This window comes from Puma concolor, chromosome E2, assembly GCF_028749965.1.
Source record: "Puma concolor isolate L17-30 chromosome E2, mPumCon1.1.hap2, whole genome shotgun sequence".
In the NCBI taxonomy this organism is placed as follows: Eukaryota; Metazoa; Chordata; class Mammalia; order Carnivora; family Felidae; genus Puma; species Puma concolor.
The window spans coordinates 49,024,469-49,040,165 of NC_141681.1; the positions used below are offsets into that span (position 1 = coordinate 49,024,469).

The window sequence follows — 15,697 nt, forward strand, 5'->3', positions numbered from 1 at the left end:
TTCCGATTCTGTGTCTCCCTCTCTCTCTGACCCTCCCCCGTTCATGCTCTGTCTCTCTCTGTCCCCCCCAAAAATAAATAAACATTGAAAAAAAAATTTAAATAAATAAATAAATAAATAAAGGGGAATACCAGGGAATCCAAGGCACCAGGGGAGAATCATACAGCTGAAGGGGCCGAGGATGCCCTTGCATAGAGGGACGGAAGTAGGGAAATTCAGTAAGAATGGGAATGGCAATGTACAAGCAATAGTCTACAATGTGGATGAACCCCAAAATATTATGCCAAGTGAAAGAAGCCGGACACAAAAAAGCACGTATTGTATGATTCCATTTGCATGAAACACATGGAATAGGCAAATACATAAAGACCAAAAGCAGATTGGTGGTTGCCAGGAGCTGAGGGGAAGGGAGAATGGGGAGTGACTGCTAGAGGATTCCAGGGAGGTCACGTATGTACAGATCATGGAGCGCAAACAGTTGCTAAATGGAGACCGTGGTTGTTCTGAGGAAGGGAGAAGCCCCTGGGGGAAGCCCTGGCCTGGGAGGCACAAATGCAAAGAGCATCTGAGTCAAGTCTCCCGTCTTAGCCCCCAGCTTCTATATATACACCACACTGGGAACTCTGTTAACAAAGGAAAGGAAAACACTTCCATGAGTCTATGCAAGAGCTGCAGAGTGATGGTCTGAGATGAGGCTGCAGAAAGGACTCTCCCACAGAGGCAGCAACCGAGGAGGGGGGAGACACTGGCTTGTGGTGGGTCTCTCAGCAGCAGGAAGACCCAGGGCCAGTCAAGGAACTGGCTTCTGCAGAGGTGGGAATACTTCCTGATCCTGGGATCCTTTGAGGCCCTTCTCTCAGTCCCCTCTGCGGGACTGAAAGCTGATCTGGTATACTGGGGGCACTCTTCCTATGCCACTCTCCTGGGGTGTGAGGTCGATGTCCTCGGGGGCCACAGGGCTGGCCACAGAGAAGTTCTGGAGGATGGTGGTGAAGAAGAGGAATAATTCCATGCGGGCGATGCCTTCACCAAGACAAATGCGCTTCCCTGTGAACACAGAAGGTCACCAATGTGGGCACAGAGCCGATGCACATCCCTTGCCCGGTCACATCCCAAAGCCCAGACTTCTGTGTCCATCAACAACAGATTTGTATGGGACTGGCCTTCAACCTGCAATCCAGGGTGGTGTTTTAGGGGGGTCCCGAGCCCTCTGAAACCAGGGGCAAACGTTTGGGTGGAGGTGCCTTGCACGTTTTTCCAGCAGAGTTTGTAGCTTCTGTGAGATTTCCAGAGGCTTCAGTGGCCACTTGGAGAATAAACACCCACTTCAGGTTAGATGTGTGTGCGTGTGTGTGTGTGTGTGTGTGTCTGCCTCCACATGTGCAGATGTGTGCACATTTCTGACAACATTTTTAATGTCCTTCATCTCTAATATGAGGAGGATGGTACTTATTTCAAAGGACTATTATGAACTTAAAGAAATTAACATTTGTAAAAATTCTCAGACTAGGACTTGGCCTGTACTAAGGATACTATAGGTGTAGTTATTGTTTGTGTATGTTTCTGGGTGTGTGCAGTGAGAAGAGTGTGTGGGAGTGGGTGGGGGGTGGGGAGTGTATGCTTGTGGTAGGGTGTGTATCTGGTAGGGGGGGTGTGTGTGTCTGCTAGGGAACGTATATTTGGTGGGCAGTTTGTGTGGGAGGGGTGTGGGGTGTGTGTAGGGGGAGTCAGGGGGAGTGTGTGGAGCGTGTGTGGGGAGAATGTGGAGGGGAATGTGTGGAGAGTGTTTGGAGGTAGGGGTGGGCTGGGAACAGGTGTGTGTGGGGAGTATGTGTGGGGAGTGTGGGGAGTGTGGGGGGTGAGGGCGTGGGGAGGGGTGGGGGTGGAGAGTGTGTTGGGGGGAGTGGGTAAGGAGGAAAGGGAGGGGCAGGAGGTGTGTGTGGGTGTGTGTGGGAGGAGTGTGTGGAGGGAATGTAGAGGCGAGTTGTGTGGGGAATATGTGGGGAGAGTGTGGAGGGGAGTGTGGAGGGCAGTTGTGTGGGGAGTGTGGGGGTGTGGGGGTGTGGGGAGGGGTTGGGGTGGGGAGTGTGTGGGGGGGAGTGGGTAAGGAGGAAAGGGAGGGATGGGAGGAATGTGTGGGGGGGTGTGGGAGGAGTGTGTGGAGGGAACGTAGAGGGGAGTTGTCTGGGGAACATGTGGGGAGAGTATGGAGGGGAGTGTGGAGGGCAGTTGTGTGGGGAGTGTATGAGGGGGGCGAGTGTGAGGAGGATTGGGGGGCAGGGAGCACATGGAGGCAGTGTGTGCGGTTGGGAGCATGAGGGTGTATCTGGCACTGTGTGTGTTTTTCTGTATCCGGGTTGTCATTTTATCTCAGTCCGAGAGCCATGGGCTTCAAAAGTTTGGGGGGGAAACCAAACTACACTTAAAATTGTGAATGGGGCGGGGCACCTGGGTGGCTCAGTTGGTTGAGTGTCTGACTCTTGATTTTGGCTCCCAGGTCTTGATCTCTGCGGGAATAGTACGGAGCCTGCTTTGGATTTTCTCTCTCCCTCTCTCTCGGCCCCTACCCTGCTCAGGAGCCCATGCTCATGTGCTATTAAAATGAATAAATAAATAAAAAGAATTGTGAACGGGTCTGCTTCCTTGGATTCCCAGAGGTGTGAGAGCCTCCAGTAGGTTATGAAGCATGGGCCTGAAGGGAAATAACACAAAGGGAGTAGGAACCCCAGGAAGAGGCACCGAAAGCCTCCTTTACCTCAGTGGCTCTTTCTTTTTTAATGTTTACTTAGTTTTGAGAGAGCGCTCTCAAATACACAGATTGGGAGCAGGGGGGTGGGGCAGAGAGAGAGGGAGACAGAATCTGAAGCAGGCTCTCGGCTCTGAGCACAGAGCCTGACACAGGGCTCGACCTCACCAAGGGTGGATCATGACCTGAGCTAAAGCCCCACATTTAACTGACTGAGCCACCTAGGCACCCCACCTCAATGGCTCTTGATCTGCAAGCTGGCCACCATGGCAAGGCCATTCAGATATTTCCTAGACCAGTCAAGGTGTCAGACATTACGCCTATGTGGACAGCTCTGGGGGAAATGTCTGTATCTTTTTGGCACATCAGAAGTTAGGTAACAGGGACTTAGAGATACTCAGAGCAGGGCTCTAGACTAGTTCTCCTGTGACTGGTTCTGTGACCCAGTTCTTTCCAGAACAGCCTGACTCCTACTGTCTCCCTCCCATCCTCTCTTCCAATCCCAATCCCTGGGACTGTCCACTGGGACACCCTTCACTATCCCGTTGGCTCTAACATCTTTTGGCTTGGTTTGTCGTTCTTTCCACTCATGGCTATCTTGCATCAGTCTTTTGCTCTGATTGACCTCCCATCAGACATTGCTCCTCTGTCTCCTTCCTCTTTTGCCCACTTTCTTCAATCTTAAGCTCCCTGTCTCTGTCCATTTGGATCTGATTCCATCTGAAACTCTCTCCCTCCCCCTCTCTCTCTGTCTCCTATTCCCTCTTGTTTCCCCTTCCTCACTGTATTGTCTCATTGTGCACTCAGTCTCTGTCACTTGTCCCCTGTCATTATCTCTCTCTGTGTCTTTGTCCTTCTCTCCATTTTTCTCACTCATTCTTTCTTTGTCTCTCTCTCTCCTTCCCTCTCTACATCTCTGCCTCTCTCTCTAACCTTAGAACAGGACTAGTGAATGGGATCATGGGCCCCACCCCACCATCCCACAAGTCGCCCAACTCTCACTTAAGATGAAATGAGGGAAGCCGTAGCACTGGGCAGAGCCAGGGGATCTGGGTCACTGGGGTCACTGATGGAACTCAAGACTAGGGCCTTGGTTCGGGGGTCCTCCTTTCTCCCAAAGGATGAGGATTCTGGGCATTGGGGTTTTCTCAAGACGGGGCCACATAGTGGAGAACGGGGAAAGAGGTCAGGGCATGTCAAGCCCAAACTCCCCCCAGCTTCCAAGGCCCTCCAGCTGAGATCTTCACCCTTCTCCCCTTTTAGAATCCACACTCCAGACTCCCTGGGTTTGTCTCATTTCTCAAATACTCCATGCTGTCTCCACCTTCAGGCTTTGACTTGCTGTTCCCTCTGCCTGGAACACTCTTCCTAGTGGCTGATTGATAGTCACCCCTGAGGTCTTAGCTTAGAAGCCAGTGCTTCGAGGAAAGCTTTTCCTCACCGAACCACCAAGAGTAGTCAGTATTTCCTCTTTGTGTTCCCAAAGTCCCTTTCAGAGCATTTATCACAGTTATGATTAATGATAATAATCATCATCCCATCCATGAGCATCGACTTTATGCCAAGCAGTTCTAAGCACATTGCAAGCATTAATTAAGTTTAATTAGGTACTATTTTGTGGTCAAATGATAAATGCCTATCTCCCCTGCTGGGCTGTAAATTTCCCCGGGCAGGGAATGTGTCTCTATGTGACTTGCCCAGTGCGTCATCTTCAGCCCCCAATAAAGCACTGAGCTCAGAGTAGTGCTCACCAGCTATTTTATACCAAGGTGTATCTCTATACCAAGGCATAGAGAGGTTAAAATACTTTCCCAAGGTCCAGCTTACCAAGATGTGGCTTTGGGATGTGGTCTTCTTAAGCCCTGTCTAGGGCTGCAGGGAAGATGAAGTGGGTTAAAGGTAAAGCAACTGGCATATAGTAGCTGCTCAATGAACCAAGATCTCTCCTGGACTGTCTCAAAGAGAGAGTGGCCTTTCACTCTGGTGTCTGGGAAAGAGAGTGGAGGCCTGGCTTACCCATGGAGAAGGGGATAAAGGCTTCATTCTTCTTCAGTGCCCCATTGGCATCCAGAAAGTGGTCAGGGTTGAAGGCATCTGGTTTTTCAAAGTAATGTGGGTCATTGAGAGCAGAGTGCAGGAGGGGATATACTTCAGTGCCCTGAGGGAGAGTCACAAGGTCAACAGATACTGCCATTCCTTTCCTCAGCCCACCCTTAAAAACAAAACAAAACCAAACAAACAGACAAACAAAAAACCAAGAGGGCCCTAGTGATAAAACCAAAAACAGGTCAAGTGCAGAGATTAAGAGAACCCAGGATGCCCACACAGGAAAAATGTGGGAGCCCAGCTGGCCTCACCTTGGGCATGAAGTACCCTCTGAAGTGAGTGTCTTTGGTGACCATGTGCGGCGCGCCAATAGGGAAGAGGTCACTGAATCTCTGAATCTCATATATGACTGCATCAGTGTATGGCATTTTGGCTCGGTCATCAAGGGATGGAAGGCGGTGTGGGCCAATCACCTGGTCAATCTCCTTGTGGACTCTCTCTGAACAGAAGAGTGGGACCTGGGGAACCTCATTTTGTTTTATTTTTTCCAATATATGAAATTTATTGTCAAATTGGTTTCCATACAACACCCAGTGCTCATCCCAAAAGGTGCCCTCCTCAGTAACCATCACCCACCCTCCCTGCCCTCCCACCCCCCATCAACCCTCAGTTTGAGGGAACCTCATTTTAAATTTTTTTTTCAACGTTTATTTATTTTTGGGACAGAGAGAGACACAGCATGAACGGGGGAGGGGCAGAGAGAGAGGGAGACACAGAATCGGAAACAGGCTCCAGGCTCTGAGCCATCATCCCAGAGCCCGACGCGGGGCTCGAACTCACGGACCGCGAGATCGTGACCTGGCTGAAGTCGGACGCTTAACCGACTGCGCCACCCAGGCGCCCCTGGGAACCTCATTTTAAAGAGACATTTCAGCAGGGACACTGCTTTGTGTGGGCTAATGAGCCAGGAAAAACCTGTAATAAAGGGTTAGGTCATCGACACCCCTCAGAGCAACAAGCCTGGAAGAGGGGGAGGCGGGCGGGGGGGGGAGTGGTGGGAAGCAAGAATTCTCACCCTTTCAAATCTATTGAATCTTATGAATTATCTTCCCACAGGCACAGGTAAACACACACACACACACACACAAAATCACATGCGTGTGTGCGTGCGCACATGCACACACCACAATTTTGCACAGAATTTCACATAAGAACTCAAGGCTATAAACCTGTCAAAATTCTCCCTCTAAAAAGACTGGAGAGGAGCCTGGGTGGCTCAGTCAATTAAGCGGTTAAATGTCTGACCTCGGCTCAGGTCCTGATCTCAAGGTTCATGACTTTGAGCCCCACATCGGTCATTACAGAACCTGCTTTGGATTTTCTGTCCCCTCGGTCTCAGCTCCTCCCCCATTCACCCTCTCCCCTCTCTCCCTCTCTCAAAAATTAATAAACATTGAAATTTTTTTAAAAACAAAAAGAGTAGAAAATGACCTAATATTTATTGTGTGTGTATTATAGATGAGACACTGTGCTAGGTACTCAGGAATATAACCATGAAATAGATCAATACATTAACCCACAAACACCTGGATAAATGGATACATAAGCCAGTCGACTTATGAATGGAAAGAGTGATGAATGGAAGAACATTAGTGAATGGATGTATGTATTTGTTTATCAATCAATATATGAATTATTGGGTCATTAATTAATAAATGGCCCACAGACAAATAAGTGAACCTGATTAACCAGTAAATCAATTGCATTAATGAATGGATGGCTAGATCTATAGAGCAATAAATAAATAAATAAACTAGTGAAATAACAGGTATCAAAAAGTGATGAAATAGGTATAAAAATAGATAAAATAAAATAGGTATAAAAAAGGAACAAATAGATGTAGGGATTGAATGACAGATAAATAATCAGTGATGAATTAATTGAACTAAATGCATAATAAATGGATGAAGGGTGGATTGAAAGACCGATGGAAGAATTAAGGAATGAAATCTAGTTCATAGGGCAGATGGATGCATGCATGGACAAACGAGCCAATGAATCAATGACAAGTACTTCATTCATTAATCCCTGTTTCAAAAGATCAACAATTGAATCAATTAATCCAAGTAAATAATGGAAGCCTAGGTCCTTGAATCAATCATAGGTGAAAGAATCTGAGTATACAGGTAATCAATACAGGTACCAAATAAAAGGATAGACAAATGGATGGATGGGTGGGCAGAGAGAGGAGTCTGCCTTTACATGATGGGAGCCTTTACATGATGGGAGAACACACCGACGGATTGTTCATCCATCCACCGGCGGGGCTGCCTTAGTCAGGGGCTCATTCAAAACCTGCAGCGCTCCTGGTATATATAGGAGGTGAACACTTCCTCCCTCATTCAGGAAGGATCCCAGCTGCACTTTTGCAGCTCCCAAAGGGGTGAGAAGCCCCCGCCCCCTGCCTCGATCGGTTGTCCCCGCCCACCCACCTGTGACGTGAGGGTACTTGAGCATGAGCTGGAAACCATAGCGGAGCGTGCTGCTGGTGGTCTCCGTGCCGGCGAAGAAGAGGGAGAGCACCGTGCAGATGAGGTTCCGATGGTGGAATTCGCTGTTGGGGTCGGACTTCTCCTGAATCCGAGCGGTAGGGGGCGTGTCAGGGGAGCGGGGGCTTTGCTGCACGCTCTTGCCTGGGGGCGCCCTCCCCTGCTGCTGGGTCTCACACCACCTGGCTCTCTCTCCCTCTCTCCTCCCAACTTTCCCCTTTTTTCCTCTTCCCCTCAGTTGGTTCCTGAGTCTCTCCTCCCTTTCCCAATCTCCCTCCCCTCTTCCCCACTCCCTTCCCCCTTTCCCCACCCTTCTTCTCTTCGCTGCCATCTTTTCCTCCCTCCCTGCCCCCTCCTGTTCCCCTCCCCCAACCCCCACTTTGTCCATGCGGATCAGGTAGGCATCGATGAAGTCCCGGGGGGTGCTGGGGTCCAGGGTTTCACGGTGCTTCTCCACAGCGTCCTCAATGAAGGCTATGATTTCCTGCACGTTTTTGTAGATTTGCTTGTGTGTACCTGGAAAGTACTTCAAGAAGTTGTAGAAAAGCTCGAACACCTGCAGCAGAGAAGGGGCTGTGAGGTCCTCCTGGGGCGGAGCCAGTGAGTCACAGGGAGGGGAGCCCTCCTGGGGCCTGGGTAGGGCAGAATCTCATCTTGCTCTGCCTCTGTGTTTCTGTCTCTGCCTCTCACTCACTGATTCTAAGTCTCCTTTGATCTGTTATTCTCCCATTTTTCTCCTTCTGTCTCTTCCCCCCTCATCCTCCCGTCCTGTTTTGGTTGCTGCCACACTTCTCTCCTTGGCGCCTCTCCTTACCCATGTGTGTCTCTTCTCACTTGTCTCTCTGCAGCTACTTTTTTCTTTTAAATCATCTCTACACCCAGTGTGGAGCTCGAACTCACGACCCTAGATCAGGAGTCGCCTGGTCTACTGACTGAGTCAGCCAGGTGGTTGGCTCTCTGTGCTTCTATTGCCTACTTCGCCCAGTGGATCTGTTTGGCTCGGACCTCTTTGACTCTTTCCACCCCTCACATCTCCTTTGCTGCACCAAACATTGGTAACGTGATGCATACACAAGATGAGCCTACTGCCTGCTTAGGACTATTTATTTTGGAACATATTTCTACCATATTGTCTGAGAATTAATGTAATACCTAACTGTTGCAAATAATTGCAAAAAAAAAAAAGGTGGAAACAGAGAGTGCAATGTAAAATTCTTTCTTAATTTTTAGAGATAACCATTGATATCTCTGTGGTGAATTTCACGCTAGACTTTTTTCTCTCTGTGGTTCTCTGTGGGAGGAGAAAAGTGAAATCACCTGCTGCACCTGTTGCAAATACTCACTCTGGGCACCATCCTAGGTTTTTGGATCAGACTGTCTAGCAGGAGGTCATGGGAGTTTGTATTTGGGACAGTCCTATGCACAAAACTGACATGCACTCCTGGGTACGACCATAACGAGGCATGCTATTCTGCAGTTTAATTTTTTAAACTTAATGTACAATTGGGGTATTTCCAGATTCGTTGAGAAACAGAAACCACGCTATTTTGTTTTAAAAGAGGAGCATATTACTTTATAATCTGGGAGATATTTTTAAAAAGACCGAAAGTGGGAGGAGGGGGAATGGGGAAAATGAAGAAATGTGGTCCCTTATTTGCACGTATCCTTGAATTTCTTCAATTGAGGAGATTTGCCAAAGACAGAGGTGAAGATCTGCAGGAATCAGGAACAGAAGAATAGAGAGCCTGACAGTCTGAGTCCTATTCTCTCCCTCTGTCTCCGCCACTCTGCCTCTCAGAATCTCTGATCTCTGCTCTTCGTCATCACTTTCGCCCTGTCCTTCTCTCTCCTCTTCCAAACCCTCATGTCTTGGTCTCTCTTGCTGACTCTCTGACTCTCCATCTCTGTCTCCTCATCCTAGGCTCCCCATCCCTGTCTCCCGTCCCTCCCGCCCTCTAACTGCTCAGTGTCCCTGTCCCTCCCTGCTGTCTGTGCCCCCCTTCCAGCCCAAAGCTGCATTTCTGGGACACCAAAGCAGATCACCCCTTTCCCTGTGCCCAGATATCCACCTCACACACCAGCCTCCCACACCAGCTCCCTGACCTGGCTGGAGAAGGAGCTGAGGAGCGTGAAGGTCTGGTAGAACAAGTCCAGCAACCGCAGGAACTTGGGATCTTTGTAGCTAAAGCGTGTTCCAAAGACAATGGAGCAGATGATGTTGGCAGTCATGGAGTGGAAAAGGAAGGTGGGGTTCTGGAAGGCTCCTAGGAGGAGGAGGCACAGGTCATGGGACACGGACTCAAACAAAGGCCTTGGGAGCACTTGACCACTGCCCCATCTCCATGTGACTGCCCTCCCTCGCTCAGTGATGACAAAGAAGCAAGAACAGGAACCGCTAACATTCACCAGCCCAGATGATAGGCCAGCCAGGTCCTGTTCTCAGCACTTCATGTATTATTTTACTAAATTCCCACCACAACCCTGGGGGGAAAGTGCCGTTCTGTTATTGTCTGCAGGGTCGTCGGGCTATGGAGGCTGTGTGGTGGGTCCCTCTCAGGCCTCAGCTCTGACCCTGGGGGCAGGTAGTTAAGTCCCAGGGGCAGATGGGTGCAGGGCAGGTGTTCAGTCAATCACATGTGCAAGTTTAAAAGCTCTGCTCTCCCTGTCCCTTGTCTGTCATCCCCTCCCTTCATCTCTTCTCTCCACCTCCAGGGCTCTTTGGTCTCCAGGGAATCGTTCTGCACTTGACGGTGGATGTCTGTATACATCCTGACCTCCCTGGATGGGAGGGGAGCAGGGACTGTGCACCCACCCGGAAGTGTCATGGCATCAGCCTCTCTCTGCGGGTCTCACCTGTCCGTCTTCTCTTGCTCCCCTGCACACCCTTTCCGGAGCTTGTCTGTCAGTCTCATTTTCTCTACCTTGGTTTCTCTCTGCCTTGGTTTCTTTTTGCTTCTCCCGGTCTCTTCCAGTCTCTCTTTGTCTTCATCTCTCCATCTGTGTCTCTTTTCCCTTCCCTAGCTCTCTCCATCTGAGTCGCTCTTTTTCCATCTGAGTCTGTCTTCATGGTCTGCTTCCCCTAGTCCTCTATTGCTCCCTATGTCTCTGCCTCTGCCTCTCCCTCCCAGCCTGTACATTTACCTCTCGAAATCTCTTATGGAAGGACCCTGTCATCTTTATGTCTCATAAACACCCTTATATGGAGAATCCAAAAGTAAGTAGAAGTGCTTTTCTCTTTTTTTTTTAAGTCTATTTATTTTGACAGAGAAAGAGAGAGAATGAGTGGGGGAGAGGCAAAGAGAGAGGGGGAAAGAGAGAGAATCTGTGCTGTCAGTGCAGAGCTGGACGCAGGGCTCGAACTCACAAACCGTAAGATCATGACCTGAGCCGAAAGCAAGAGTCAGATACTTCACCGGCTGAGCCACCCAGGCCCCCCTCAGAAGTGCTTCTTTGATAGCCCATCCCAGCTGCCTGAGGGCAGGATGCCCCAGCTGCCCTCCTTGCTCACTGACAGCTTGTCAATAGTTCACCAAGAAGAATGAAAACCCACTTTGTCATTTTCAAAGTGTCTATCCTTTTCCCCTTTCTCTCTTTCCCTGCTTTTATGTAAGTCTTATTTTTGCCCTTGCAGATACAAGTCATCCATGGGTTGGTTTCCCTGAACCCAAGTAAATAGCGTGCTAATACATAACCAAGTTTATGTCCTTGAGTTACTCTCGACACTATACATCCCATATCTCTTCTGGCTCCCTGTGTTCCATTCCTACCCATCTCTGTCTGTCCCTCTGTTGGATGGTCTCTCAGGGTCGTTCTCTATCTCTGCCTCTCTTTCTCTGCCCACGGATACACCTCAGTCTTTCTGTTGCCACGCACCCTGCATACCCATTCTCCGGGGACTCACCCTGGGTTTTCCGCAGTTCCTCTACCACACACTGACACTCCTCCTGAATCCGCTCCTCTATACTCCGCTTCCCCATCCCGAAGTTCTTCATGGTGGCCAGAGAGAATCGCCGAAGGAGCTTCCAGCGTTCCCCGTTGGCAAAGATCACACCTGCGGGTGTAGGGAAGGCATGGATTGCCAAGAGGGTTGGAAGGGGACTTCGGGCTCCTCTGAGCCTCTTATCCCCCCTTCCCAGACTCACCCTCCCCAATTTCCATCTTCCATCATTCCCCTCCAGGTGCCTTTGAGGTCCTTACCATGTCCTTGGAAGATTCGTTCTACAGTAGAGACTCTCCCCCGGCCAGAGAAGGCCTCAGCTTGGTCCACCAGGGCCTCCCGTATGGCCTCTATCCCACACAGCATGACCACAGGCCTTGGACCCAGGTACACCGTGAAGACATCCCCGTATTTCTCTCGGAGCTGTGAAGCATATCCACGCCCAAGGTTACTGTTAGCCAATATGCACCCATGTGGCCATCCCAGTTGTTAAACCATAAAAACACTCATGTATAGATTGGCAATTAGCTACTGAGTACCCTAAGACCCTCCACCCCAGGGTGCCCTCCCCTTCCCAGGACCCAGCAACTAAAGGATTAACCCATGACCCAGCCAGAGTCTGCATGGTTGGTGCCCTAAGCAGTACAGATGGTTAAATATCTCTTACTTCTGCCTATACCCTTGAGTCGAACCAGATCTCCCCAGCATTGAAACTGAAGGGTCATCCTTCCTGTGACCCAACGTCAACCTGCTGTCTTTCTCCTGACAATTTCCCCAGAGAACTACCCTAAACCGCTTGGTAGATATGAAGAGAAAATGATGGCTTCGGGGATGATCGTGACATAACATCAGCACAGGCATTTGAAAAACTGCTCCGTGGTATTTACTGAAGCTAAACACATGCACATTCAATGACTCATTAACTTCACTCCCAGATGCATGCCCAACCAAAATGTGTACGTGGGTTCACCAAAATACCAACAACCTGATTCGCTGAAGATTTTTTTAAAACTTTTGTGGGGCGCCTGGGTGGCGCAGTCGGTTAAGCGTCCGACTTCAGCCAGATCACGATCTCGTGGTCCGTGAGTTCGAGCCCCGCGTCGGGCTCTGGGCTGATGGCTCAGAGCCTGGAGCCTGTTTCCGATTCTGTGTCTCCCTCTCTCTCTGCCCCTCCCCCATTCATGCTCTGTCTCTCTCTGTCCCAAAAATAAATAAACGTTGAAAAAAAAAATTAAAAAAAAAAAAAACTTTTGTTTATGTATTTTTGAGAGACAGACAGAGTGTGAAGAGGGGAGGAGCAGAGAAAGAAGGAGACACAGAATCCGAAGCAGGCTCCAGGCTCTGAGCGGTCAGCACAGAGCCCGATGCGGGTTTGAACCCACAAACCGCGAGATCATAACCTGAGCCAAAGTCGGAAGCCTAACAGACTGAGCCACCCAGGCGCCCATTGAAGTTTTTCAAATAAAATTCTCAGCAACGCTGATAGAGAATAAATATATGGCGATATAGTCATGCCATGGAATAATTATGCAGCAATGAAAAAGAACCCACACTACAGCCAAGACTTGAATGAAACTCACAAGCGTAGTGTTGAGCCAAATCAACCAGACACAAAAGTGTCCATATGTCTAACTCTATTTCTATGAAGTCAAGATAGTGAGAGGGTGGTGACTAGAAGGGGACTGGAGGGTGGTTTCTGGGGACAGGACGAGTTGTTACTTACCTATATGTCAATTACAGGAGTATGTCGCTTGAGAGAATTCACTGAGCTGAACGTTTACGACTTGTGCACTTTTAGGGGTCATGTTAAGCCTCACTAAAATTTGACTTAAAATCATGAAAAGATTAAGTTTACTGCAAAATCTCTCCCACTGATCTCTGCAGAGCCTCCTTATGGTCTCCCTACTGCCATTCCTCTCCCCTTATGATCAGTTGGCCACCCACCTCACCTCAGTCTGAAGCCAGAGTATTCCCTATGAAAATGTAAATTAATTAATACCCCTAACTGGCTCCAAACCCTCCAATGCCCCCCACTGCACTGAGGGTAAGATCTGAGGTCTCCACCTTGATCCACATCGCCCTGCATGAGGTGGCTGCGTCACCCCTCTGCTTGTCCTCCCCCTCGCCCCTTCCCTCCTTCAGATCCAGCCTCCATGTTCTCCCCCAAACATGCCAAGCTTGCTCTCGCTTCAGTGTTCCTGCACTGACACCTGCCTCTCTACGGTGCTTTGCTCCTACATCTTGCAGGGTGTCTGCTCACAGACACAGCGAGACTGAGCCTCTCCCCCACTATTCAATCTAAAGTAGCTCCACCACTTTCTAAAATAGCACCTGGCTTTCTTTTAATCATAGCTCTTGTCTACCTAGTATTTCCTTATTTGTTTAACTTGTATGCCTTGTCCAAAGCCACATCATCAATGCCTAGAATATTCCCAGGACACAGAAGGTGCCCTGTAAATGACTGTTGAATGAATGGATCAAAAGAGCTGCCATTTAATGAGCACTTACTATATATACCAGGCTCTATGCAGTATGCCACCCAGTCCTCATTAATGTTATAAGACACACATTCTCACCACCATCTCATTTTAACAGAGGAGGAAACTGAGACTCAATGAGTAAGAGTTGACTCTGGAACACAAAATCCACATCTGTCTGACTCTAGAAAGATCTGGGAGCATACTAGGGAATGGAGGAGGAGCGGGGCCACACTCTGCGACCTGTCCCATCGTGACACCCCTTAGTCCATTCTCTCCCTTCCTGTCTCCAAACATGCAATAATAATGGAGGATCATGGACCCCTAAAGAATCCTGGAAGTTCCATGGAAGAACTTTAGGGGGTTGAAACTCTCAAAATTTTATGTAAAAATCTTTGTGGACATTTGGAGGGGAGAGAGCCCACAGCTTAACCAAATTCTCAAAGGATTTGTGATCCCCAAATCATTAGGTAGCTTTGAGGACACCTATGTGCCAGACCCCAGCTTTCCCTCCATGAAGTCCCAGCTGTGTGACTGAGGACAAGTGTCTTCCCCAGGCTGAGCCTCACGGTCCATACCTGTGAGATAAGGATAGCACCTCACCTCGCCCGCAGGCATGTGGTAAGCCAGACCTAATGAATTCCCACGGCGATACAGATAAATCCTAGCCATGTAAATCTGAGCAAAGAAATCAAGCCCAGGAGTTTACAGAAAAGCGTGGTGCCCTTGGGAGGCACTGAAGTAAAAAGTACTCGGGGCCTGTGCATACCCATCCCTCCACTTGTGGGAAAATTCTCTCTTTTTTTTTTTTTTCAACGTTTATTTATTTTTGGGACAGAGAGAGACAGAGCATGAATGGGAGAGGGGCAGAGAGAGAGGGAGACACAGAATCAGAAACAGGCTCCAGGCTCTGAGCCATCAGCCCAGAGCCCGACGCGGGGCTCGAACTCACGGACCACGAGATCGTGACCTGGCTGAAGTCGGACGCTTAACCGACTGCGCCACCCAGGCGCCCCGAAAATTCTCTCTCTTAAAAGCAAAGGGATGACAAACCCAAGATTCAGGAGTGTGGTGGCCTTGGGGTATGTAAGCTGGCAGTTATGTCGGTGACCCAGTTCTTCTGTTGCCAAGAGGGTGCACCGATGTAGATTACATTATTCATAAATAAATCGATAACCACAAGAAAATCATGCGTAGAAAGCAGTGATACAGAGCCTGGTAAACACTCCAGGGTCAGCCATTTCCGCACATTTGTGACCGTTATTGGTAAGAACCTTGTGCCTCCTCCCGTCTTCCTTCTCCTCCTGGCATCCACCTGGGCCAATCTCCGCTCTCTTTTCTTGCCAGAGGAGAAACTTACAGTTGGTGGCTCTGCCCCTTCTCTCTCTTCCAGGGCCGGGCAGGCACCCAGAGACTCCACAGGCGGTGGCAGAAGAGTATGAAATTCTATACCCACGGCTTGCGCCCAGACGCCTCCGCGTGCCCACCCACCCGCCCACTCCGGGGCCAGTGCCCACACACTTGAACTGAGCAGGGACGCCTCTGACCATCTGACCACCAGCTACCATGCTTCACCTCCATGCACCTTCCTCGCCACCTTCGTACACCCCACCCGGAGCCTGAAAGGGTGCCTTCACTCCTTCTGGGGAGTGATTTTCAGACACCCACAGAGCCCTCAGAGCCCATGCATCGGCATCTCACCCTCAGGAAGGATTTGAGTAAGCCACTTCTGTCCATCTGCAGAATATTCCCCAAGAAGGCCAGAGGACGGGGGCCTGGCGGGAGGTGGCCATGGGCCTTCGGGTGGCCCCTGGCCAGCAGAAGCAGGAGTCCCGTGAGGACAGCGAGAAGGAGAACGACACTGAGCTCCATGGCCCGGCCCAACTGTCTTTGTCCCAACTTCAGCCTTGATTGATCTGGGCTTTTTATCCTGAGCTGGCTG

General features: G+C 49.7%; 1 protein-coding gene across 1 annotated transcript; it reads right to left on the minus strand.

Annotated features, from left to right (window-relative positions):
• Positions 1 to 311: 311 nt before the first annotated feature.
• LOC147573617 (cytochrome P450 2B11) lies at positions 312 to 15,669 on the minus strand. Its single transcript, XM_086689838.1, has 9 exons — positions 15,457 to 15,669; positions 11,539 to 11,701; positions 11,243 to 11,392; positions 9,445 to 9,605; positions 7,721 to 7,897; positions 7,285 to 7,426; positions 5,104 to 5,291; positions 4,763 to 4,904; positions 312 to 1,047 (listed from the first exon to the last, which is right to left on the minus strand). The coding sequence occupies exons 1-9, from the start codon at positions 15,625 to 15,627 to the stop codon at positions 857 to 859; spliced, it is 1,485 nt and encodes a 494-aa protein (XP_086545964.1). The 5' UTR covers positions 15,628 to 15,669; the 3' UTR covers positions 312 to 856.
• Positions 15,670 to 15,697: the final 28 nt, after the last annotated feature.

Coding starts and splice junctions, on each gene's coding strand:
- LOC147573617 (XM_086689838.1), bottom strand. CDS start 15,627: ATGGAGCTCAGTGTCGTTCTCCTTCTCGCTGTCCTCACGGGACTCCTG. Junction 5,292..7,284: donor CAAGTACCCTCACGTCACAG/GTGGGTGGGCGG, acceptor TCTTCTGTTCAG/AGAGAGTCCACAAGGAGATT. Junction 1,048..4,762: donor CTTTATCCCCTTCTCCATGG/GTAAGCCAGGCC, acceptor CTGTGTTCACAG/GGAAGCGCATTTGTCTTGGT.